Source organism: Cornus florida, unplaced genomic scaffold, assembly GCF_030987335.1.
Source record: "Cornus florida cultivar Cherokee Brave unplaced genomic scaffold, ASM3098733v1 CherokeeBrave_3.0.0_Hap2_Chr01, whole genome shotgun sequence".
Lineage (NCBI taxonomy): Eukaryota > Viridiplantae > Streptophyta > Magnoliopsida > Cornales > Cornaceae > Cornus > Cornus florida.
This window is the reverse complement of record NW_026775571.1, coordinates 89,769,473-89,796,117: the sequence shown is the minus strand read 5'-3', so window position 1 is coordinate 89,796,117 and position 26,645 is coordinate 89,769,473. Positions and strand designations below refer to the sequence as shown.

Genomic DNA, 26,645 nt, shown 5'->3' with positions numbered 1-26,645 from the left:
AACTCTCGAGTGGTTCGTTCTGGAGATTGATATTTCACCAACAAATTGCTGCTTATTGTCATAGAACTCAGATTTTTACAGCATTCATAGTCATCAAGTCCATGTCACAAGGCTCTACCACAACCTATTGAGTGCGTGATATAACAACATTGTCACTACTACTCCAACAATGAAGGCTAACAAATGAGATTTATCACAGTGGTTTGTGCGCGATTGCGTTACGTTTGTCTTTGCTTTAGCCATCTTTTCTTCTGGAGGATCAATTGTTGGCTCTTTCACTTCTATTGTTGGCTCTTTCACTTCTAACCCTCTTCGACGCAGGTTGTTCGGCTCTTTTAACCCCTTTGTCACCTCCGTTTGGGACAAATAACGACGGTTTACGTCTTCTGGATTCTCAGTAACCTGCCTATTACAGTCCTGCCAAGAAATATTTATGTCAACATTTTAAGTCCAGCAAAAACAATGCAGAGTTTCAATTTTTGCACATTGGTCTGTAAGTAATAATTCATTAAAATGTTCACAATCCTCACCAATAGTCCAATATTGACTAGACTAGACTAGACCAAATGCATGAGATGCAACCATATGAGATGATGGTTGATATATAGGACATGCATGTCCATGCCTTTGTATGCAATTAAAAGAATAATTAAAAATTTAATCCTAAATGTAGTAATCAAAATTAAATTATTTGGTGCATAGAAGTTTCTTCATCTGATTTGTAGTGAAGGCCAACATGATGAGTTTGATGACAAGAAAGTTATACAAAGATATCTCATGCTTTCAGAAATAGGCAGTTCAATAAGGATTGCAAAATTGCAACTATTGAAGTGTGCCTTAGTTGTGACATAACACTAATCCAAACCGAACCATGATAATTTTGTGTAGCAATTGGAGAGATTGCAAGCAGAGATTTTGTGTGCTTGGGGTGCACATGAATTCATGATTTAAACTAATTTGAAATGTATTAATTACTTCGGTTTAAAGTGGGACTTAAAAAGTGTCTCACAGGTCATCAATGACCTTAATTGTTTCACTTTGAAAAGTAGACCTAATAAGTGGGTCTGAATATCATTACTCTTTCAAAAATAGTGGAACTGTTAGTAGTGTGGTTTGGTTAACGATTTAAGAATCAAAAAAATATGATGAACTAATCCAAACTGAATCAGATTTATATATTTCCTTTCATTTGGTCGGTTGGTAACCTAGGTAACCAACTTGCAATTGATTTGTGCCACAGGAAATGGAAACTTCTTATATTTTTCCTCTAAATTAACAAAATGAAATCGAAATTATACAAAAAAAAAAAAAAAAAAAAACGAAAAGAAAAGAAAAGAGTGAAACAACACAAGGCAAGTAAACAAAACACTAATGCAAGACCAAAAGACAGCAAAAAGAATGTGCAGGTGGTTTGGTGATGTGAAGTCCCATTTCAAAATTGAAGATGAATAAAGTTCAAGCTAGAGGTCCCCAAGTAGCCCAATTGGCTTCACTTCCAACCCTTGGCATGCTGCTATTGACTATCTTTGAACAGGTATCAACCTTGAAGTTGGCTCCACACATCACTCCCTCGCTATCTATCCTTGGCATTGCCTTCAATTTGTTCATCGGATACTCAAAGCTCATCAGCCCTCCTTTGCTATGGTGCATGCACCCTGTATTCACCCAATTTTAAGGACACTATATCTATAGATATATATATATATAGCTTATATGTGAATGAATATGTTTACATGTATGTACACAATTTTATTACTCCTATATTGTTCGGTGCTTGGCATAAGAGTAAGGTTGCTCCATGTGATCTGGAAGTCATGGATTTGAAACCTGATCCGCCCCACACCCCGATATAAATCTCATGCACTGGGCCAACCCTTTTATATTTTTCACTAAAATACATGTTTTTAGTCTCCGAACACCATTCTTTTCCTTTATGAGGTATATTTGTAAGTTTCATTTTGTTAACTATAATATTGCATTTGGCATGCTAAAGGGGCTTGTATGTGAATATATTTACATGCACACAACATCCTAATATTGTAACCATAATCAAACCAATGTGCCTAATATTGATTGTAAGTCAATATTGTATATTAAAAAATTAACATGCCTAATATTCAATCACCACACCATTCTTTAATCAAACATGTCTAATATTCTCTGTGTCTGCCCCTAAAATGAAATCCTGACTCCGTCCCTGGACCCAAGTGAGTTTCATTATGTCGAATGTGCATTTGCCTACCCTCCAAACATCACACATTTTCCTCCCAACGGACCTTAACTAGTGAGAACCAAGTAGGTAAAATGGCTTTTTGTGTAGCTTTGATATATATGTATGTATATATATATATATATATCACTTGGTAATTTGTTGTTATATATGAACTTGTTTAACAAAAACAAAAGATAACATACCAATTGGGAAAGGTGCAAATGATTTAGCACAGCTTGCTTTTATGACCTCCAAATTGTCACAAATAACCACTGAGCCATCAGCACCTATACCCCAAAAGAGTTTCACTCCTTCATCAGAACCCTGTCAATCCAAATTGGTCAATTGTTAGTGAATGAAAATGAAGTTACAAAAAGCTCCCTACAAATTTATACATTTTTACAATATATATATATTTAGGGTCTTAGAGAGAGAGAGAGAGAACTTACCAGTGCGGTGAAGACAGTTCCAACCTTGGTATCATAGACCACAAATCCAAAGCTGCCATCCAGGTCATTGAGGACCTGATGGGCCGGGTATGGGCCTCGATCGCGGAGGGTCCGGTATGCCTCAATCACAAACATTGCCTCATTGGCACTCTTTGACAGTCCATATTGCTTGTTTAGAGCAGATAGGTTGTTTAAGTCCCCCAAAAAGATGCAGTATATGTCATCCATGCCACAAAATAACCTGCATCATAATTTGTTTATTTTATAAAAGATAAAAGAAAGAGCTTCAACTAAAAAAAAATAAAAAATTCTTAAAGATATTAGGTCAAATTGCACTAAACCTCCCTCTACTATCAAAAGTTAAAGTTTTATTTATTTATTTATTTATTTGTCAATAAACACCTTCAATTTATCAAAAGTGATAAATCACTCCCTTGTGGCAGCGAAAAGTTAGACTTATGGTGTTAAAATGGTCATGTCCAATGCACATAGGTGATTGTTTAGACAAAAACACACGAATGCAACAAAACCCTTAATTTCTTATCTGTAAAATTAATTGTGAAGGGTAAGTGTACATATATAAAGGTATTTTCGTCAAAACAATCTATCCATGTTGGTGCTCATTCAAGTTTCATGCATACACATAAACACGTGTGAGTGATGAGATCCGCGGTAATATTCTAAGATGAGATCCATCTCATAATATTACATATTATATATATATATATATATATATATATATATATATATATATTACATATTACATATTAGTGATTGTGATTACCTGTGATGACTTGAGAGTGATGGGTCAGGTGGGGCAAAAGCAAGCAAGGCCTTGTCTTCAAAACCAACAGAGAAGCTGTTAGTGGGATGAGAAGATAAGAAATCTTTCAGAGTGTCTTCAGGAATTTTGGGCTCAACGGAGGGCTGCAATGAAGCTGGGCTATTCAGCTCTTCTGGTGGATCAACCAAACCCTTCTTGAATATGCCCAACATCTTCTCTCTCTCTCTCTCTCTCTCTCTCTTTCTTTCTATTATCTTCCACAACAAAACTTATTTCTCAAAAACGCTATTTGTAAAAAGACATGGAAACACTGCTTAATTGGTGAAAAAAATTTGTAACTCACTCCCCTATGTCACATCACATGTTGGTTATATATATATATATACATACCTTGGGAGGGAGAGAGAGATAGAGAGAGAGAGTTATCCAAATTTGTTAGTGGATGGATTTTAGAGAGAGAGAGACAAGGGCACAAGACACAACTTAGTTATGAATCTGTTATTATTATATAAAAAGGGAGCGACTTACATTCCTAGACATGAAATGTGATCTTTTTATAGGTATGTAATATATAGAGTAGTACTATATTTGGGGAGTGGATATTGGAGTAGCAAGAATTGGTCACCATCAAGTTTTTCCACAACTAACGGATGGTGACATTGAATTTTCTTCATTTCTCCAAATAAAATGATGGTGACATTGAATTTTCTTAATTTCTTCGATTCAAATAGGCAAAGTAATAGTAGTAGTATTTTTCTTGGCTTCCGAATAACACGTGTCGTTGCATACTGGAGAGTTTCAATACACCATAAATGATGGTTATTCCCCCCATCAAGTGAGGTTTATCACGACCCATCACGGTGGTATTAATTATCACCATTGATTGTTGTATCGGACATCTCCTAGGACCCATCACAACATTGTGGTGGTATCAATTACCACCATTGGTTGTTGTATTGGACATCTCCAATCTCTCTAGAGATTATAGAAAATAGGGTTAAGTGCAAAACAATCATCACTAATTATGAATATAGTACAAAATAATTTCTATGCGGTATAAAATCTCCTATGCTATTAATTTGGGAGGAATGCTAAGGACAATCGCTAAGGCAACTGTCCATTCACAGTCACTATTCTTATTGGTCAGTAAAATTGTAATTAATGAAAACATTAATTACAAGTTTTTAACTTTTTATGCAATGTTAAAACTATATATATTTTTTTATAGACAAAACTGCCCTTTTAAGCCTTTCATCTCTCTCCTCCGTTCTCACTTTTCAAACATTGAATTGAACCTCACTTGATGAGGTTTACATATATAGATATATGCATATATACATACACACACACACATATATATATAAAGCATTGCTTTTCTTTTCTTTTCTTTTTTTCTTTTTTTTTTCCTTGCTAGTTGATATATATATATATATATGCAATCCTCTCAACCATAAATTCATATATATATATATATATATATATATATATATATATATATATAAAGGTTAAACGACACAATTAAAAATAAAAGAGAAGAAAGAATATACTCCCATATTATTAGCTATATATATATATAAAGCTGTATATATGCATATATCTATATATACATATAAAAAGAGAGGAAAGTAATGCTTTATATATATATATATATGTAAACCTCATCAAGTGAGGTTCAATTCAATTGCGTAAGTTTGGAGTTTGAAAAGTAAGAACTGAGGAGAGGGATGAAAGGCTTAAAAGGGCTGTTTTGTCCAAAAAAAAAAAAAAAAATAGTTTTAACATTCCATAGAAAGTTAAAAATTTGTAATTAATGTCTTCATTAATTACAATTTTACTGACCAATAAGAATAGTGACTGTGAATGGGCAGTTGCCTTAGCGACTATCCTTAACATTTCTCTTAATTTGGTGCAATTACTCCCCTGTTTGCATAAAAAGACATTAATACCCTCTCTAATATAAATTTCTGGGTTAAGTGCAAAAAAATCCCCCTTATATAGGGCTTGTGCAGAAATAATCTTTACTTTTTAAAAATGTGCATTTTAGTTCATAAAATTAAAAAAAAAAAAAAAAAAAAAAAAGTGCAAATAAGCCCCTCTGATAACTTTTTGGTCAAAATTCACATAAAATAAATTCAAAAACCATATTTTGCCCTTTTCTTTTCCGATTCTACCCTTCTCTCCTACGCTCCACCGCCTCTGCCCCTTCCTCTCCCTCCATCACCCCTACAAGCACCACAGCTTTTAAAGCCGCCACCACCTTTGGGGCCTTCGGGGCTTCTTTCTCCTCTAAAGCCCCTTCCTCCTTTCCCTCTATCACCTCTACCACAACCGCCTTTGCCCCTTCCTCTCCCTCCGTCACCTCTACCGCCACCTCTACCGCCACCACGACTTTTAAAGTTGCCACCGCCTCTAGGGCCTCTGAGACTTCTTCCTCCTCCGAAGCCCCTTCCCCCTCTCCCTCCATCACCTTGGCCGTCTCTGAACCTTCCACCACCACAACCTATAAATCAATCAACCAAATACAAAAGAAAAAAAGAATAAATTATTTAAAATGGTAATTTTTATATTGCCTAATTTTAATATTATTTCATTTATATTAGAGAGTGTATTAAGGTCTTTTTATGCAAATATGGGGTAATTGTACCAAATTGATAGTATAGAGGGGTAGTAGATGTCTCGATAGTCAAGTGGTTAGTGTCTCCGGTGGATTTTTAGAGTGTTGTACTTTGACTCTTTGCACTTACTAATCTAACTTTTAACCTTTCTTGCCTTGTAAAAAAAAAAAAAAAAATAGTATACAGGGGTTTTATACCACATAGGGATTGTTTTGCACTATATCGATAGTAGAAGGGGATTTATTTGCACTTTTTTTTTTTTTTTTTTTTTTTTTTTTTTTTTTTTTTTTTTTTTTTTGAAATGCACATTTTCAAAGAGTATGGACTATTTCTGCACAAACCCTATATATTGTTTTTTTTTACACTTAACCCGAGATAATATATCATTTGAAAATATGTTTTGCTAAGGGTTAAAGACTTACAATTCAGCTTAGCTCAAAATAAATTTAAAGAAGTTTTAAAGTTCATGATTTCTAAATATATATATATATTGAACTTTAATAAAAAAAATAAAAAAAAATAAAAATAATAATAATAAAAAAGGCAAAAGAGCAAAAAAAACCCTTCAAACTATCTCATTGTTACATAATTTCCCTGAACTATTTTTAGAAGCAAGTTAACTCTTCAACTATCAAAAGTAAGCAAAATACCCCCTTAAAGGCCACCGGAAGCTAATTTCCGACCAACTGAAGAACACAATTACTAATTTACCCTTACTTTTAATTTATTATGAAAAATCAAAATATATGTTATTATGGAATGACCACTTTGCCTCATTTGCAAAGTGGTCATTTCATAACAACATATATTTTGATTTTTTATAATAAATTAAAAGTAAGTTTAAATTAGTAATTGTGTTGAAACTAGCTACCGGTGGCGTTTAAGGAAGCATTTTGCTTACCACACAAAAAAATAAAAAATTAATAACGCAAAAGTTACAAGTTTAATTCCCGAGAATTGAGACACTTCTGAACTGTGTATCCTACTCCTTGGCAATGATGATTATTCTCGTATTGGCAATGATGTACTTGTTGCATGAGATCACACAATAATGTATAAAAATAAGATTCATCCACCAAATATATCCATTAAGTTAATTAAAAACACCTCTATTATAATTCTTCTGTTACATTGATAATTATAACATGTGAAATACCACAGTTCTTTCAAAAAAGACAGAAAAGGTTTATTTGAAAGAACAGATCTAAATTAACACGAAAATGTTATCCATTCAATTACAAGCATTCAAAATTGTACATTTGGATTCTTAACCAAAATAAAAGTAGTAATGGCAGGGTGCATGTGTTTTATGCACCATAATCACACTTGTAATATCTTTCTTCTGGGTAGTAGACGGCAGTCACAATATTGCTTCCGAATTTCCTGCCACTTAGTGCATCCCTAGCTTTAGCACAGCTACCGGCATCAGAGTACTCCAAGAACACCTGCAATTTGAACAAATAATTTAGCTACTTCGACCACATCAAAAAACAAATAGACTTGAATCCCACGTACTCTGTTGCCACAGTTTCGTTTCCTAGAACAAATAGACTTAAATCCTTCATGAATCAATTTAGTAACTTGAATCATTCATATAGTGTGTTGCCACAGCTCCACTGCGAGCAAGGGATAATACAAATGTAATGGAACATAAATTAAGCAAAAAGTTTATCACCCTGTTTAGGACATTCATGATGTAACAAGATTTCACAATGTCATTCAAATGCAGTAACATGGGTATTGAACAGTATACCGTCTTACTTAACCCTTCCTACTTGATTTACAGGCAAACCATTGTCTCTTTCCAACATGCAGTCAAGGAAACTTGCATGGCCTTTAGGTTGCTATTGTATGACTAGTACAGTATTCAAAAAACAGTGACCAATCAAACAAGCGGAAACGTAGAGCAGGGAAATGATTTACCCTTGGACATCTCATGCAACATGAATACCTGCACAACACTTCTTACAGCTTGAGGTTGTGTAGATTGTATCAGCAGATGACGCTTTAATTTTGTATTTTATATATATGTATATAAAGAGAAGAGGAGCTCCTGATCCAGTGTAGTAACAATCAATCAAAAAACCTAAACCTTTAAGACACTGGAATAGAAACTTACCTTCCCAACACCTAAAACCTGCTCTCCATTTGGATCTGGGCGGGGAATAACAACATTCTTCAAGTGTCCTACAATATCAAGCCAAGTATGAGAAGTTCTTGTCAGATTAGTTTGGAAATGTTGAAATACACAACCCAGATAAAGAATATAAGAGTGACTATCATGAGTTTAGTGGGACCAAAGAAAATTCTGTGCATATAGAAATCCTGTAGCAGTAAACACTATTCTTGTTCTAACCATTATAAGAAACATACATTGTTTTAGGATTGTATAATTACTGCTGTTATAATGGAATCAAATTCAAATTATCTAAAATAATGGCTGTTATTACTATTATTATTTTAATAATAATAATAATGATATTTCTAATAGCAGTTGATAAATGTCAAGCTTTTGAAATTGGTGTGCTAAATCCGGCATGTGGAGCAGAAGATATGACTAAGCTTTGGTTTTGTCAAAAGCTTCTTGTTACAACTAATAAATGCCCAAGCTCTACAAAGTTATGATTAATGATAGTGGTAACTTAAGCATTCAAAACAAATTTGCTTTCCTTATTTTCACTTAAGCTAATGAAAACGGAGACTAAATGATATGCGATGAAAATGTTGGAGAGAGAGGAAACTTCACAATTTAAAGGACAAGCATAAACACAACCGGTTATTAATGGATGAAAAATGTATACCAAACTTCTCGCATTCTTCTCTCATATCCTCTACTATTTCTTCGTACTCTTGATCATCCATTAGTTCATCAGCATTAATCACCTTCATGATACTCAAAACATGAGCAAGAATGAAATCTATCTACTGAAATCAAGCAAAGAAGTTAAAAAGAAAGAAAAAGGTTTGACGCTAACCATACCTCGGTCAAGCATAAAATGTTGGTTGGAGCCTCCATAGTTGTGATAGATCCTCCTAATATATCCATTCCAGGAAGATTCAAACCACTGGCTTGCAATGCCATCTTCTACAAAGTAAGGAATATAGATGAATAAGCCCAGTAATGGTCCAAACATACAGGGTGCTAGGAGGGGAAAAAAAGTTTAAAATATAGATGAATGATGAACACAACCAGACAAAGTTAACTAGGAAGGGAAACAGAGTTTTTACCTGCATTGCTACATGCTGTTGTGCCTGTGCTAATATATGTTCCTGCTCTGGTTTTACCTGCCCACTGCTGTAAATACAAATTGACAAGAAGTCAGAAACTGTAAATGAGCTCATATCTACCAAACAAGCATACTAAGTTTTTGTAAAGCCTATTTCATGCCTCATAGACTATAAAAATATTACCATAAATGCCACTAAATCAAGCAATATATCTGCAAACAAAACACCCATCACCTACATAGCATAAGCCAAAAGATTCTGACCATATTGCCAAACTTTAAGATTGGCCCTCTAAGGAAACCCCATCTTTTCTGGTTACCCAGCCAAAGTGGTTCTTGATGTATCTTCATTATTTCACTTATCAAAAAAAAAATGTATCTTCATTATTTAATCCAATAAATCCATCTATTGGAATTTTAAAGTCCCCAGAAATTTAAGTAACTATGAAATCGATGAGCTCATTCCTTAGTACATTCGTTTTTTTCTCTTCATCTTTATGGAAATAACTTCTCTCTTGGGTAGGTCAAGATTGCAACACTATTCTTTGGGGATCTGGTGGCTATTGAAGTTGGGGTTAAAAGCCAAGCGATGTGGATGATTGCTAGACCGGCTATTCTTTGGTTTATATTGGGGTGAAAGGAAGGCTGGAATTTTCGAGAAGCAACAAAAACAGGAAGTTGGGGGAACAAGAGTTTTGAAAATTCTATTTGGGTCCCAGTTACCAAATAGTGTGTCAGAGTTCCTTTGAGCTTTATTCTTTTAGATTGGAAATCAGTGTAACCTGGTAGTACCTTTAAGTCAAGCCTTTACCCTAATATAGGATCCCCAATTAGAGAAAAATTGAAACTTAATTTTGATCGCCTCTCTTGGAAACCCTGACCTATTGGGGAACCGGGAACATATAGAGACCACAACAGCAACACCATTCTCGCTCTTTGACGTCGCCTCTGCAGTCAAAGCTGAGATATTGGCATATTGCTTGAGGGGCTTCATGAAGCGCACATTACAATGTTAAACTGGCTACTAGCAAAAGGAAACACCTAGGTTCTCTGTTTGGTGGTTGGAAACGCCTATAATCAATTCATTCTGGACGTTAGGAGTATAGCCATTTATTTAGAAGCGGATTTCAAATGGATTTTTAGAAAGAATCACTCCTTTAATTTAAAGGGTCGCTAATCACTATTACTCCCTGTAAAATGGTCTCAAGGGGTGTCTCACGAGTAGCATTCATTTATTTTGTATTGTTAGTGGTTTATGGGGTCTCAAGGAGTGTCTCACAAGTAGCATTCTTTTATTTTATATTGTTAGTGGTTTTCTTGTCTTTCTTTGACGGATCTCCATCCTTTCCTTCATAGAATTCCTCATTTTCTATAGCAAAAAATAAAAATAAAAATAAAAAACTAAACAATACAAAACAAAAAAGAAGAAAAAGAAAAATGACAAGCTTTTTGTACCCATAAAGCATCTTTTATTATCTATCAAACAAATTACGCATTTGTTGCAGCAATAGATCATACGGATTTATCAAAATATTATTAAAACCCCAAATAACAATTTATTTGTATCGTAGAATGCCATCACCTAGTGTTGGTTCCCATTGATCGCGTGTGCAGGTAGGGCTAGAATCGCTAGATTAGGTATAAACATGATACTCGGCATTCTTCACATCAAAAGCTGCCCTTAGTCTCAAACCTACTTTCTCTGACGCTTAACAAAGACTAAAAACAGAATGGAAATTTAATACTAAAAACCTCATGTTTCTGATACCAATATATCTCTCAGAAGATTCATTATCTATGCTTTAGAATAGCAAAATTCTGACACAACTTCAAATTTTAATGATTTTGCAATCTTGTTCTCAAACTCAAATTAATAACTATCAGAAGCTCTGTTAGATTATGAAAATTACATCATACACATCTCATAACAGTTTCCAGAATGCTGGAAGGAGAGACATCAACATGTTATGACCCGTCTCCATCTTCTTCCCTACTCGAAATATAGTATCTACTCAAATTTTGCTGTCCAAAGAGAAACCTTCAGTCTTGTGACAGAAGTTCCAACCAGACTTTCTGTGCCTAGTAGCTAGAAGACTAACTTAAAGGATAGATAATGAAAATTACATCATTAGTATGAAAACATCATGGCAGTTTCCAGAATGCTGAAAGGAGAGGCGTCGACATGTTATGACTCGAAATTTAACATCTACTTTTTAGGTATATGTGTTGACATATTCGTACTTGAAACTAGTTTTAAAATTTGTCAAAGTGTCTTGAGTCGTTCGAATACATCTATTGAAGACAAGGACAACACAGAACTGCGAAGAAGATGCCAGGAATCACTTTAGACTCAATCACATATCTAGGGTAAGGTAAGTTAAGACCATAGAGACCAATTATGACCTAGGTTTGATCTTTAAAAGACTCAAAATATTGTCTTAGTCCTATTTATCAAAATTGGGGTTTCTGATATATTGATTTTCAAAACAGGAATTTTTGCCAAATAGTACCTTGACCAAAAGGTCTATTGATCGTGATTTTTGCAGAAAATATTTTGAAATCCAGAATGCCTCGAGCAATATCAATCGATTGAAGCTTGTCTAGTAGTGCTTGATCGAAGGGCTCGATCGACCAACCCTGCAGGCTTAAATTTTTGGAAACTCCCCTCTAGGTCTCAATCACCGCTCATACTCAAACACATAAGAACCTTGGGTTGGTCCCACAGAACTTCCAACTGGTATTCGAGAGTTGCTAATATAGAGTTGATTTTTAGGGAGAATTATGGATATTTAAAATCTTGACTCGATTTTATTAACTCCGATGATTGTTCTTTCTTTGATAATTTGTTGCACGATAATAATTCTAGTTTATCTGATACTTTTGATATTGATTGTGAAGGCATATAAATTTGCTTAAAGAAGATTATTTTATTTTTTTGATGCCTCTGTTCGGGTTTTCATGTAAAAAATTATTTTGTTTTTTTTTATAAGTAAAGATTGTATAAAGAAGCGTTCAAAAGGGAAACGCATGATGTAAAAATTAGTGTCTCTCAGCTTTATTTTATTTATTGCTCTATGAGTTTACATGATGATAAATGATACGTGATTAACTAATCAACTGATTTTGAAATAAGGATCAATAATTACTTAAGAAAGTTAAGTCACAAAATACTATTCCCAAGACCTATTTACTCCCAAGGCTCTAACGTCTCAGTGCCTTGGGAAGCAGTACCCAAAACTTTCGCTACTGATACTTTATCCAACGAGAGAACCTTCACAATTGTGACAGAATTTCCAGCTAAACTTGTCCCTACTAGCTAGAAGACTAACTTATAGGAACTGAATACAACAAATATTTTGGAATCAAGTTATCAAGAAAAGATGACAGCGTGATGGGGTGAAATAAAAAATGATGGTTTTCCCCATTAATTCAGGTTTTTCATTGAAGAATACCAACCTGATTGTAGCACGCCTGACAGTTAGTGTTTTATCACCCATTTTTAATCCATTAAGAGCAGCACAAGCAACGTCTATTGCGGCGGGATCCTGAAGTCAACATATGCCAGATAATTAAAATCTTATAATATAAACAGATATTAAAGATTGACAAAGCAACGATGAAGTTGCGGAGTATCAAATCAAAAGCAGAAAATACGAAAAGTTTTAGATACTAGGAGAAAAGTTGCCTCAGCTTGTAACTTCGCACCAATCATGGCATTGTTATGTTTTTTTAGTAAGTAAATATCATTGAAAGAGTGTTCAAAAAGTGAGCGCATCCCATAACAAACACCAATCATGGCTTTATTAGAGTTCAAATACGATAAATTAATTACAATCCCGGGGAAAAAATTGAAAACCAAGAGCTTTAACTGCATCTCTGACAGCAGCCCAAGGTAAAAAGTAATCTCTCTAGCCTTAGCTTTATTCACCTTATAGATGCAGAAACCATATCCTTTAGAGTTTCCTGTGTCTCTGTCCCTAACGAGGTCAAACCCATGCAGAGGTCTGCAACAAGCCAAATACTATATCAATAAAACATGTAATACCGTAATTGACAACATAACTAAGACAGGAAACATAGATCCTGTTAACTCATATAAAGCATGGGTCATTCATTAGTGCAGAAAGAAACATGAGAAAAGGAATTAAAGATTCAAGAAGAACAAGAAGAAGCTTTAACAATAGAATGACTACCCAAAAGACTCGAGCAATTCTCGAATCTGTGCTTCAGTAAAGTAGTATGGCAATCCACCAACAAATATACGGTCTGGACCCTCAGCTCCACCAATCGCACTATCAATGAGATCCAAAATCAGCACACCAGAGAAAAAAGACAACACGAAAAATCATATAAATCCTAAAGCAAATGGTTATAACAATGATGAATGATGATCTTGTGAAGAAAGAAGAATAGAAAGCAAATAAAAAATACAATCATCCGTCGTAAGGTCAGTTTTAATCCAATGAAACCCGAGACAACTATTGAGATAGCATGCACAAACATGATGGCAAGGTGAAGCAGTGGAGGAAGAGAGTAACTGAAGACATCATTGCAGGTCTCTCAGATGTTTAAATCTAATTTTTAGAGAAAATTAGAATTTTGAGATATTAGTCCTCTAAATCTCCTGTGTAAGGAGCATTGCTCAATTTGAAAATTCTTCTTATTTTCCATTTGCAGAGATTAGGCACTCCCCTCGTGATATTCCTTCTCTTAATTGACTCATAAACTGAGGTAAACTGCCGGGTTGTCCATGGAACTAATCCAATGTGTTGAAGGTAGTTGATCTTATTTAACTACCAAAATGGATGCTATAATTCCCAGTGGTTTTTCTTGGGAATGATATCCACTGCATTTAATCGCTGGCCGCGCGCGCGCCGGGGGGGGGGGGGGGGGGGGGGGTCGGGGGGCAGCGAATCCGCCCCTTGTTTCTCATCATTTCTAGTCTGGAGGAACAATTGGAGAAACTCTAGTCCTCGTGTAGTTTATACCTCCTATTACTAGTATCCGAATAAAACAAAAATACAAATAAATACAAAGCAACAGAACAGAGCATCCAATTATTACTCAACTCAAAAACTTAACAGTTAAATTAAATGTCCATTAATCAAAACTTGCTTTTGAGCTATAAATTTTAGAAGTATATCATCTTGGCAAAGTGAATCATATTGCAAAGTTTGAGGGAAAGAGATGTAATGTCAATTTACCCAGGTGTAAGTCCAACAGCAGCCAAGTTAAGGTGAGGACTTGCTTGGCTAGGACCAAGTGCTGCAGCTAACGAAGGGTTGTAGTCTGTAGGCCTTCGTACCCTCACAGAAACACCCTAGCAAGATTGAAAGAAACAAAAAAGAAAAGAAAAGAAGAAATCAGACAAAAGATCACCTATGCTTTGCACAGGTAAATTAATCCTCGTGCCAAAAAATTGAGCTACAAAACTAAGTTACAAGTTCCATAAAAATTTAACCAAGGTAATATAAAACGTGTGAAAACTCTGATTACTCAAACCCAACACTCAGTGAAATGGCCATCACGCATGCACTAATGGCATATCCAGCAAGTCAAGATTTTTGAAATTTCAGCAAAAACACAAGTCATTGTAACTGCCATAAATGAACAATGGAGTCATAAATGTTTCTTCAATTATACCATGAAACCGTCTGTATTGATACAGGTTCCTAATGTTAAGCTTTTATTATAATATTGGAGACAAGATGGAATGGTCTAAGTACAATATTATGGAAGTTATAATTGCAGCCTCAATGTGCATACTTTCATTCTCGCCATTTTCTCCAATCACACCTTTAATCATCAGAGAGAGAGAGAGAGAGAGAGAGAGAGAGAATTGAGCTTGCCTCAAACACAATCCCATCTAGAGCCATTGCATTACTTGCTTCTTCAACAGTTCTCATCTCCACAAATGCAAACTTCTTTTCATGATTAATGTACACATTTACAACCGCATCACCTATAATTAAAAATATAGAATCATTTATGATCTAACAGTAAACCAAGGGAAAAGGAGGGACAATGGGAAACATAAAAATAAAAATAAAAAATTATACTTGAAAGAGAAGAGTAAACTGACCAGGACAGGCAGAATTTCCTCCAATTGCAGTCATAACACCGCTAAAAAATGTTGCAATACTCTGCTTTCAGAAGAAAAAGGAAGAAAAAAGGCCGGGGGGAAGGCATCTTTGGTGAGAGTTCAAAAATCAAAACAGTTGCTAGAATAACTGCAACCAGTAAATCATGAAATAGCTTAGAACAAAAAATATGTTTACTCCATAACTGAATATTAATTTTGATGCTAGGATTTGAATCCCTGAAATCAATAAGACATTTGGCATGCTAAGTGAACTAAAGATGAGTATAAGATTGCTTATCACAGGTTTCAGAAGCCAGAGGAACCAATAATCTGTAGTGTCCGAGATGATAGGTTCCATGCCAACTTTGGCTACATTAATTTCTCAAAGAATCTTCTAGACACATTACTTGGGAAGAAATTATGTGCAGATAAAAGATGGAAAGATTTGTGTCCTGAAACTGAAGGTAGTGTGCCTGCAACACTTACGATTATAACATCATTTTAGTGCATTTTAAAAGAAAATCCCAAGACAAACAGCAGATATATTACTTGGGAAGAAAAAGCATATATCAGTGCTCAATAGTGGGTGCAGAAGACTATATTCTGAATTAGGTTACAATCCCCTTTGTTCGTGGTCTCATATGTGTAACCTACAAATAGGTGTGTATAAAGACTAGATTACAAATACAAAGTAACAACTTATAACAAACTTGTAAACCCAATAATGTCAAACTACGTTATAATTGAAAAAGGAGTCAACTTATATAAAAGGGAAAGGAAACAAACGAAAGAAAGATTAAACATACAGTACCTGAATCTAAAAATATCAGAACTACGAATTGATACAAAAAAACAAGTAAATATGAAAACGTCAACCCATGTCAATTATGTGGAACACAGCATATTTGGGAACAGAAATATATTGACACTAAAAAACCAAAAATAAATAATAACCATAGTGTTCCTAACAAGGAAAAAAATCCCAGTTTACAACCTGCTCATTAGCCAGAGGAGGAAGACCACCAACATATACACGACGTGCATGCCTTGTAGCCTGATAGAGAAAGGAGCACAAATACATCACTGGAACAATTTCAAACATAACTAACAGCATAAGTTTGAAAATTAATAATAATAATAATTATAATAATAATAGTCTTTTACCTGCTGAGTCATGGCTTGGGCTGGCATCAGTGGAAGAGCTCCAAACTGATTAACCTATAAAAATGCATTTAAGTTAGCAATGCTAGAATAGAAACAGTGAAAACGAAAACCGTCAGAATAAGTCATGAACTGGTTCCTTTGAATACCAATACCTGTGTTGTCTCAAAAGGTAACATATTTTGGAACATTCCTGGCATTGTTTGAGGACCACCTAGTTGTCCTGCATATTTAACCATAAGAAATCAGGTGAAGAAGGAATGAGGCATCAAATGACAAAAATAAAAACGTGTTGCTGCTACATGTTGAGAAGCAACACTTCCAGAAGCCTAAAACTATCTAATTATCAGAACACTAATGCATTATAAATAACACAAATAAAAAATATTTCGTACCTAAAATGACAATCATTCAGGTAATAAAATAAGAAATAAATATCATCACTGCAGATGCTGAGGAATTATTTGTAAGTCTACCAAATAACAACAGTTGCCGGTTGAAGGCGAACCAGATCCAGCTAATCGTGCATTGACTCCTCTGAACAATAAATCTACAGTGGTCACGTCCATGGGTAGCACAGTGGGACATGTAGCCCAACATTGCCGTCTTACCCAATGATAGACAAAAACACAAACAAACAACCACACCACAGCCAACAACACAACAATGGTTCTCAGTTCCGATAATAAACAATTAGATAAGAAAAATAACCAAAATTGAACAGAAAAGTAATCAAAAACAATTACCAAACTCAAATGCTACAATCTTCCTACATAATGATGCGGCACAACTGAATGCTAATGGGAACCTAGTTTACATATATACAGAAGAAAGACTAGATGCTAACCTGAAACTGCACCACCAGTCATCAGGGAAGCAACAGCTGGGGCCATGTCAAATCCACTTGTCCGCTTGCTGTAGACAAAGATACATGTGCAACAAGATAACTTCTGATAAAATAGTTTTCAAATCCAGAATAAAAATAGCATCATTCATCTTCCAATGTAAGTTTCATCAAATTAGTTATACGAAAATAGAACATAACTTTGTGTCAAATTAGAAAATAGGGATTCAACAAACTTACTATAACAAAAGCTACATATTAAAGAAAACATGATTATTTACAGGAAGAGATACAAGGAAATGAAGACTTAAAAATCAGAACAAAAAATCATTACATGGGTGGAACTATTTCGAGACCCCCACCCAAAAAAAAAAAAATTTGAAATCTCCCTATTTATAGGGTCCTAAAATAGTTAAAATTTAAAATACTAAAAGGAATTACTCACTAAAAAAATATTAGCCCCCACCCCCAAATAAATAAAAAAAAATTGTAAAATCCTATTTAGTAGGGCCCTATAATAGTTTAATTTAAAATATATTAAAAAGATTTACTTACCCAAAAAAATTACTACATTAACAAGTAAACTCCACAAAGCTAATAAATAATCTCAATTTGGAATGTTTTAAGTTTTATTTTTGAAAATCCGCACACGCACACATGCATATATATATAACCCATACTTTTCTTTTTCTCCTTGTTTTACCATTTTGTAACTTAAATTCTTTTGTCCATTTATATATTTATATTATACTTCTTTTGTCCATTTATATTATATATGCCCAAATTAGACATATTTATATATGGGTTATGAAATAATTTTTATTTACACATCATCTATCTTACTTTATTTTTATGTAAAAAAGTAGATGACTTCTATGTATATCATAATAAATTATAGTTTATTTATTTGTATATATATATATATATATATATATATATAATTTTCATACACTAGTCCCGCCCCCTACCCTCCCCCCCCCCCCCCACATATATATATATAATTTTCATACACTAGTCCCGCCCCCTACTCCCCCCCCCACACACACAAGTATAAGTTTCTGGATTTGCCCCTGATCATACAATAAGAACGCCAACTAGGAAGCACAAACACGCCTTGGCGAAGAATCCATGTCGGACACACCAAAAACCGTGTCTAGAATTTTTTTATTTTTTTAAATTTTCGGACACAGCACGGACACTCCGCGGACACACGTGTCTAGAATTTTTTTTAATTTTAATTTTTAATGCTAATATGTTTTGTTTTTTGTTTTGTACTACCCTTTTGTTATTGTAAATAGTAAAAGTCCTAGGTCAAATGATGGATGGGAATAGATGATAGTACACTGACTTATTTTTGTATCTTTTTTGGGGACTAGCTTTAGGTTTTTGTGAATGTTAAGTGCTAACAGTAAAGTCCTAAATGTTAAACAGTCATGAATGTCTATGCTTTTGTATTTGGAGTAAAGTTGCAATGATGATTAAATGATACAAGTTATTATTCTAATGTCTTGTTTTTTATTTGATTTTATAACTATGCAACATTGTTCTTTTATAGTATATTAGTTATGAGTTATGATTTGTGTTTTTTTTTCATTGTGAGGTTGATGAAAAATAGTAACACTCAGTAATTTTTAAAGTACTACATCATATATATATATATATATATATATATATATATATATATACTATTCGCCGTGTCCCCACCGTGTCCGTGTCCTAATTTTTTTGGATTTGTCGAGTTGCCGTGTCCGCATCGTGTCGTATCCGTGTCTTGTATCCGTGTCCATGTCCGTGCTTCTTAAAACGCCAACCTACGGTGGAGCATACAGACTCCCTATTTTTCAGATTCGCCATGTCAGAAACAGCAACACAGAAGCAAATAGAAAATTTCAGGCAGATAAATGACAGATTATTGGGTCATCAATCATCATGCTGTCTTGCCACCATGCTGGACAGTGGACAGTTGGACACTTGCCATTATGTCAGCATCCTCACTATATAGCTTCACGCTTCTATCTTTTCTAGGCAAATGAAGAGCCTAAGATTCCCAGAACTTGAGAAGGGGCTCACGCCATTTCTGCAAGCCAGCCAGAGTGCCAGACCTTGGCGAAAGGATTGGCAAATTTTTTAATTTTTCTCCCCTTTGAGGAAAGACAGGTTATACCATTGGGCTATAATGGCCCATTGATACAAGAATTGGCAAATTTAAGCACAATAAATGGAGGAAACTTACCATAAAAGCATCAACTTTATTTAGCAATATCAAAGCGCGCGCACACACACACACTCACATATATATTTCTATCCATCTAAATATATATCTATCAATCTATCCACATATATACTATATAAATGGAATAGAAATTTTACTTTCTAGTGAATAATTAATCTCTTTCAATATCTATTGGTCTATTTTACTGTTTTATTTGCATTTTCATAACCTTCTCTCCACTCGAGAATTTTAAATCAACAAAAACTCATTAATGAAAGACTTTTCGGTATACTAATCCATTTCCATCCATAACCAAAACTAATTAATGAATGGCTTTTTAGTTTACTAACTTGTTTCATCCACAACAAAACTAATCAATGAAAAACTTTGAAGTCTAATAACATCTCTAGCCACAATTCTATTCTACTAGTAAAATTCATGTGCAATGGACGTTTTAAGGGGGGAAAAAAATGACTAAAGAGAAATTCAGCGAAATCTATGAAGAAAATAAAAAAGGACTAGCCTGCCCCAAAAAAGCAGTGAGCATGTGTACCAGGGCGGATCTTTATGAATGATTTCTTTACTGTAGTCACGTCCTCATAAATAGTTCTATCCGATAGGCTAATTGCAGTCTCTTAGGTGACAGCGGACCTTTTCCGTGGGGAAGCCACCTAACTGCACGAAGCTCCTGCCATTGTGGCATTTGGGAGGGTCACATATACGCAACCTTACCTCGGTATTCGAAGAGGCTATTTCTCATTTCGAACACATGGCCTCCAAGTCACAATGGAGCAACCTTAACGTTGCGCCAAGACCCGCCCTCAATCTTTGAAATAAATCAGAAAACTTATTAAAATAGATCTACCAATATATGGTCAGAAAACAAAGCAAGAAAAGAAGATGCCTAATGGGTAAGAATGACAACAACGGTTTCAATTGTAAATTAATGGGGGATTTTTTGGATTTTGTGGATAGCCTGAGATTATAGCTGTCCCTTGTTGGCTTTTTGTGTTTGTTCTTGGGAGTACTCCCCTTTTGAGCGCTTTGAACGAAATTTTACTTTAAAGAAAATAAATAAATAAATTATCAACATTTTTTTATTGTTTTTTTATACATGAATAGATTGGGTATATATAGTTAGACATACCCAAATATAGTTAGACATAGAGAAAGAGCGCATCTTTTGGAAGGTCCACGACTTTTGGGATGAGTGTATCTTTTGGCAATTAACCAATGGACATTTTTAGTTGTTTCTTGAATATATAATAAACTTTGTATGTAGAGAGAGAATGTGATTTTTGAAAACTCGATCTGAGTTCTCACAATTGGCAACTGAATATTTTACCATTGCGCCCAGCAATGACCCCCCAATGCTCAAATCAAACTACAAAGCATAGAATATGTCAAAAATATCTAAAAGGGGATAGTCAAGTAAAGTCTCCAGAAGAACAAGAAGATCAACTCCAATTGAACAGTGACTTGAAAAGAACAGCTTTAGCTTTAGGATTCATAGCAAAGGCTTGCCGTCATCAATAATCTATATGTGATATATAAGTACCATTTCATCAATATACTTCCCCTTAAAAGTGAAAGGTAGCATTTGTTCACAAAAATGATCACCAAATTTACAAAGCTGATCAACAGAGTTGTGGAATCAAAAGGTTTTTAAAAGAAAGAAGAAGAGAAACCACCAGCAATTGTAAACAGTCCAAAAAGAACCACGCTATGACATTTGTGCAAATAGGTCCTACTCACACATTTATGACTAAAATGCCCTTAGCTACCCATTTAATAATATATATAAGAAATTAATATTTTATGAAATGACTAAAAAGGGCCGGTAAAAAGAACAAAAAAACCCAAAAAAGAGAGTTTCACGGCGGCTACCAGAGAAAGCAACGGGGCAACGATCAGCAAGGATTTAGGTGGCGACCCAACAAATTCAGGTGAAAAATGTACTGAACGGTGGCCAAAGATGGAGGACTAGCACAGCGGCGACAAGGATCTGGCGAGACAAACCGACGGTGCAGAGAACTTGGAGGAAGGCAACCTTGGTGATGTGGTGATGGCAGTGAGCAGACGGTGGAGGAATGGCCCGGCGGTGACAGCAGCGACTAAAAATGTCGCTATTCCGGTGATGGGCTGGATGAGCTTGGCTTGACGATGTATGATCTGACCGGCGATGGAGGGGTTTGTGGCTTCAATTGATTATCAGGATCCGATAGTACATCTCTGTGACTGCATCTGTATACTCTCTCTCTCTCTCTGTCGGTCTTTTATTTCTTTCAATTATCTTATTTGTTTTCTCTTTGTTGCTTTAATATCAGACACTACCACGGCCGCCCAAATTTACATTGCTTTCGCTGGAAACTGCAATTCCGGTAATGTAACAATTACAAAGCCCTTAGTGCAAAGATTCTCAATTTATATTTAAACCTTATGGTTTGAGCTTAGCCATAACTCCTGTTTGTTCCAGGGAATAACAGATCCCATGCTTTACATTGGAATGCTATTTAGTATGTTTCCATGGCATGTGGAAGATCATTATTTGTATAGGTATATTTTGTTTTATTAACATCTTTATCTCACTGGTGCAGCGGTGAGCGACGGCTGGTGCAGTGGTTGTGGACATCTGGCCAGCGAGGACTGAACAGCAGAGACACAACTTCGGCTAACTGACGGCAGCCAGCGAGTGGGGATTTGGGAACGGTGATGGCTGCCGTGACTGGTTCGGAGGCTCTGTTCTGAATTTTTCCTCAAATTGGTACTCCATGGAGGATTTCCATGCTTTTGTAGATTCCAATCTTTCACCCACTCAAATTCTCACAGTTAGACCAAAAATCAGCAATAACCGGTGGTAGCTTTAAACCCTTCTGGAATTTGGACAACCGTTCCAGACCAAGATACTGAAGTTGAAGTCTGGAGGTTGGTCCATTCCTTTAAAGACTTCCCTACCTTTGCGACACATATAACTACACATCCAAATCTGAATTCGTTTGAACAAAATCAATCCTGGGATTTCGAGACCCAGTTCATCACCGGTGCATCAAGACCTGTTATGGTCTCCAACGGTGGTGCGGCACTCCACGGCAATGAAGGAGGCTGTGATTTTGGGGTGGAGAGTAAGGTTAGGTAGGGGTATTTTTGGAAGAGTAAAAGGGTAAAATGGGTAGTATATTAATTGAGGGGTGTTTTTGCACAAATTGAAAAGAATAGGGGTGTTTTTTGCACACCTTTTTAAATAGAGGGCAAAAGTGCTATAAAAAGTATACTTCAGGTGTTTTTTGCACTTCCCCCATATGTTTGTTAGCAAATAATACCAATAAGGTTGACAATCCAAAAAAAAAAAATCAAACACATCAATGAGTAAAAACACTATTGTCATTGGTCTAAGTGAATAAACTGCTACTATAGCAATCTGTTTATTAAGAAAACAATGTAAAATTATAGCTTTTGTATGCTGATATTTATCTGTAACCTGATGTCTACATGAAACATATCCGATCTAATGTAGAAAACAAAAAGCATGCCAAGATAAATAAAAATAGAAAAAAAAAAAAAAAAAGAAAAAAAAAAAAAAGAAAAAGAAAAGAATCATAATCAAAGAGATTGAAGATGCTTAAAATCAAGCTATTCAAGACCTTTTCAAGGGAGAGCGAGATCTAGATCGCTCCTTTGATCTATCCTTTGATCGGGAACGTGATCTATGGCTACGACGCCTTTCTCTGTTTTGATCATATTCATGGTGCCTGCAAAAGTAACAGCTATTTATCAGAACTTCCAAGACAAAATTGTATAAAATACACCATATAAAATGCAGAAGCAAGGTGAATGGAAGACGTAATGCCTCCTCTCCATGCACCTTAGCTGCCGCACTGCTACTCTAGCTGTTACATTCCAACTTACTCAGTGCAATTCACCAACCAAAAAAATTAGATGTTATAATGGTGCCCAGATGAAGTTCAGGTTAAAGAAAGATACTTTTAAAAGTTGTCTACCTTAAACCTAGTTTTTTTAGAAGTAATTTCGTAGAAAAATCACAATGGATAACAATTGACAACAATTTCGTAGAAAAATCACAATGCCTCCTCTTCATACACCTTCATCATGCTTGCACATGCAACACTAATTGACAACAATTTGACGCCTCTACTTGAAATTATCCAACGTCAAAATACTTCCAACACCACTGTCCACCCAAAGAAAGCCACCTTAAGAGGGGCTTTTGTCCTCCGCACTGCTCTCCATGGAATTGACTCCCACAAGATTTGCATGACAACAAGGAAGTTGTGCTCCAGAAGACCTTTGGCGCCTTAGTGCGCCTTGGACCTTTAACAACTATGATAAATATACATCAATTCCAAACAGCCAGCCACCGACAGAATCCTTTCTTCTTCTTCCTCTTCTCTAAGCACTCTATGAGAAATCCTCCATGGAACAGCTAAGCAACATATCAGACCAGAAGGAAAAAAAAATGGTATATGGTTTTAACAACAAAATGATGTAAAGAAACTCACTGCTTCAAGGAAATGACAAACTATGACAAAAGGCAAAGGCAATGAGCATAAAATAATCTGTCACCTGTCATAAGCACGGTCCCTAGGATGGCCATGATCCCTATTTGTGTCCCTTCCTCTATTATTTCTCGCAATTCTCCCCTTGTAGTCCCTATTACGGACATCTCGACTGTTGTACCTGTCTTGATCCCTTTCTCTAGTCCTCAACCTCTTGTGGTCTGATTCACGAGATCTACTCTGAGATAATTAAACATAGTCAAAATTTTAGTGTGCATACATAACCAAGATCCTCAAAACACAAAGAGTAAGAGAAATGAGGATATACACTTCACAAAAGGAAATAATCAACAACAAAAAAAATAAAATAAAAGGAGCACAGAAAAGATTAAAGTCGCTTAAAAGAAATATTTTCTTAGTAACTAATAAGTCTAATATCATAACTACCAATTTCTTTGGACAACGGCTTCGATAGGAATCAATTGCCAGCACTAAGACATCACACGAGTAGACCATTTACAATTCTAGTATGCTTCAGTAGCAATTATTAGGAAAAGAAAACTGTATTTTCATAACATAAACAAGTCCATTTAGCTACTCGTATAATGACTGTTTTAGAATTATATGAAACGATGTTGTCTCTACATTCCGACAAGCACTTGAGGTGATGAGACTGATAATTAAATGATCGTTCCATTTGTCCAAGTGGCTCCAGTGTAAAAATGAATTTATTGCTTCACATGCTTTATAAGTTCATTTACATTCATCATAAAGTACGCTAATTGATAGAGATACACCAAGAGAAGCAGTGCCCGCTTTTAAAAACAACCAACTTCCTCTCTTAATGTAAAAAAATGCCTTTTTTCTTTGAGCAATGCTGTAAAAAAGGAACTTCAGTCAAAGCTTCACATGCAGAATGATGTTGCTCCTTATTTTCCAATCCCTTCAAAACAAAAGATCATCAACATTCATCCTAATTTCAAAAGTGCCAGCACAACACTTTTTTATGGAATTTCTTTCTAAACCTTGCACAAGTTCCTGTTAAAAATTAAGATTGTAGATCATTCTCATTTTTATGTATATCCAAATTGAGAACAAATGAAACTAGATAATTTGATAATGAATTTCTTTTTGGTTGGATAACTTAGAATGGAAATTTTTTAATAACCCTCAATGTGGCTCCTCTCTTAGCTATCTTCTTCACACAACAAATCAAAAGTGTCAAATTTATATATATATACCATGTACAATTTACCAAGTTTTTAATTCTCATTTTCCCATCATTTTGATAAAATAAACTAAACAATTCACCAACTCGAACACAAAGATCATAACAACAGCATTCTAAATTCATATAAAACCTATAACCCATTGGTTTGAATCACTGATACAAATCATCGTTAAAAGGTTTGTAAACCAATAATTCAATCTTTTAATCCTATTTTAATCAAACAATGAAGGAAAAAAAAAATGAAAGACCTTGTGATAGTGCGAACTTCGATCTTCGAAAGAATCGTAAGTTGACGATCCTCCATGACCTTGATCGCCTCCTTTGCTGGAGTATCTATCGCCATCGTTTTCATGTCGACTATCGGAACCAGACATCGCAGCTCGAATTCGGAACCCTAATCTATGCTCTCGCGTTTTTCTTTCGCTGGTTCTCTTTCACGAGACAATGGTTCGATCTGTGCCCTAATTGGGCATTGGCATGGTTAGTGTACTCGGTAGCTCTTTCTTCGTTGCCGCGAAATGGAAGGGTTGTTGTATTAGATTGGGCCCAAGACTGTGTCAAATATGAATGGGATGGCCTTTAGATTCTGATTGGGTTTAGTTGATGCAAAGATTATATGTTCTGCCTGTTTCAGTTCACAAGATAAAAGTGGTCCATTGAGTAAAAAATAAGGCCCAGTAACTGTAATTGTTTGATGAGAAGCGCGCTTTGGATTAGAGAACAAATATAATAAGAAAATTGGAGAAAGTATTCTCCTAATGAAAACTCCTGGCTTCTTTTCAAAACCTCTCACTTCTATTATAAAAAATAATAGAGAGTTTTTACTGGGAAGGATAGCATGTAATTGTTGTTCTCATTTAGCAACTTCTCTCTCCACTTTGGTTCTCAATTCTAACTTTGGTCTCCACGCCCTCTAAAAGTTCTATGGTATTCTAGAGTATAGTACACAAAACGTCACAGTGCTTGAGTCATTCATCAAGTAAACCCCATCATTATATTAAACGGTTAAAAGACCGAGGGGTCAGAGCCGACTGGAGGCTTATGTCACACCCCTCAACCAAGAGGCTACGCCACGCAGGCGCCACGCAAACGCGGTCCAAGTCCGTGACACTTAGGCGACTTAAACAGTCGTCTAAGGGTCCAGCCAATAAGAAGGCTCCAATTTTTTTTTTCATTTTCCTTATATGTTATAATCTCCCTAAAAAAATTATTTTTGAAAATTCATTGATACCGTTCAAAAAAAAAAAAAAAAAGCCTTCTGCCTAGGGGTGGAATTATTAATGGGCTAACCTATGCTATAGCCCAGGTCCAATT

At 35.2% G+C, this 26,645-nt stretch overlaps 2 protein-coding genes across 7 annotated transcripts; both read right to left on the bottom strand.

The window, feature by feature from the left end:
* Positions 1–11: 11 nt before the first annotated feature.
* Positions 12–4,024, bottom strand: LOC132306025 (stem-specific protein TSJT1-like). Of its 2 annotated transcripts, XM_059803232.1 has the most exons (5): positions 3,446–4,024; positions 2,662–2,902; positions 2,416–2,536; positions 1,543–1,655; positions 12–417 (listed from the first exon to the last, which is right to left on the bottom strand). In XM_059803232.1, exons 1-5 carry the CDS (start codon positions 3,655–3,657, stop codon positions 115–117), a joined length of 990 nt encoding a protein of 329 aa, XP_059659215.1. In that variant the 5' UTR covers positions 3,658–4,024; the 3' UTR covers positions 12–114. The 2 variants fall into 2 exon arrangements, with proteins under 2 accessions (XP_059659215.1, XP_059659218.1); XM_059803235.1 differs by lacking the exon at positions 1,543–1,655 and having other exon boundaries at positions 318–417; positions 3,446–4,023.
* A 3,118-nt stretch (positions 4,025–7,142) lies between these two features.
* On the bottom strand, positions 7,143–25,896 carry LOC132305952 (splicing factor U2af large subunit B-like). 5 transcript variants are annotated; one of them, XM_059803228.1, is made up of 18 exons: positions 25,580–25,896; positions 24,168–24,340; positions 23,228–23,335; positions 17,378–17,445; positions 16,686–16,753; positions 16,534–16,587; positions 16,364–16,423; positions 15,370–15,430; positions 15,137–15,249; positions 14,492–14,607; positions 13,481–13,579; positions 13,216–13,291; positions 12,744–12,832; positions 9,289–9,355; positions 9,041–9,142; positions 8,862–8,943; positions 8,180–8,247; positions 7,143–7,505 (listed from the first exon to the last, which is right to left on the bottom strand). In XM_059803228.1, the coding sequence occupies exons 1-18, from the start codon at positions 25,703–25,705 to the stop codon at positions 7,368–7,370; spliced, it is 1,668 nt and encodes a 555-aa protein (XP_059659211.1). In that variant the 5' UTR covers positions 25,706–25,896; the 3' UTR covers positions 7,143–7,367. The 5 variants fall into 5 exon arrangements, with proteins under 5 accessions (XP_059659211.1, XP_059659210.1, XP_059659209.1 ...); XM_059803227.1 differs by having other exon boundaries at positions 9,041–9,145; positions 9,289–9,352; XM_059803226.1 differs by having other exon boundaries at positions 9,041–9,145; positions 25,580–25,895.
* Between the last annotated feature and the right edge of the window lie 749 nt (positions 25,897–26,645).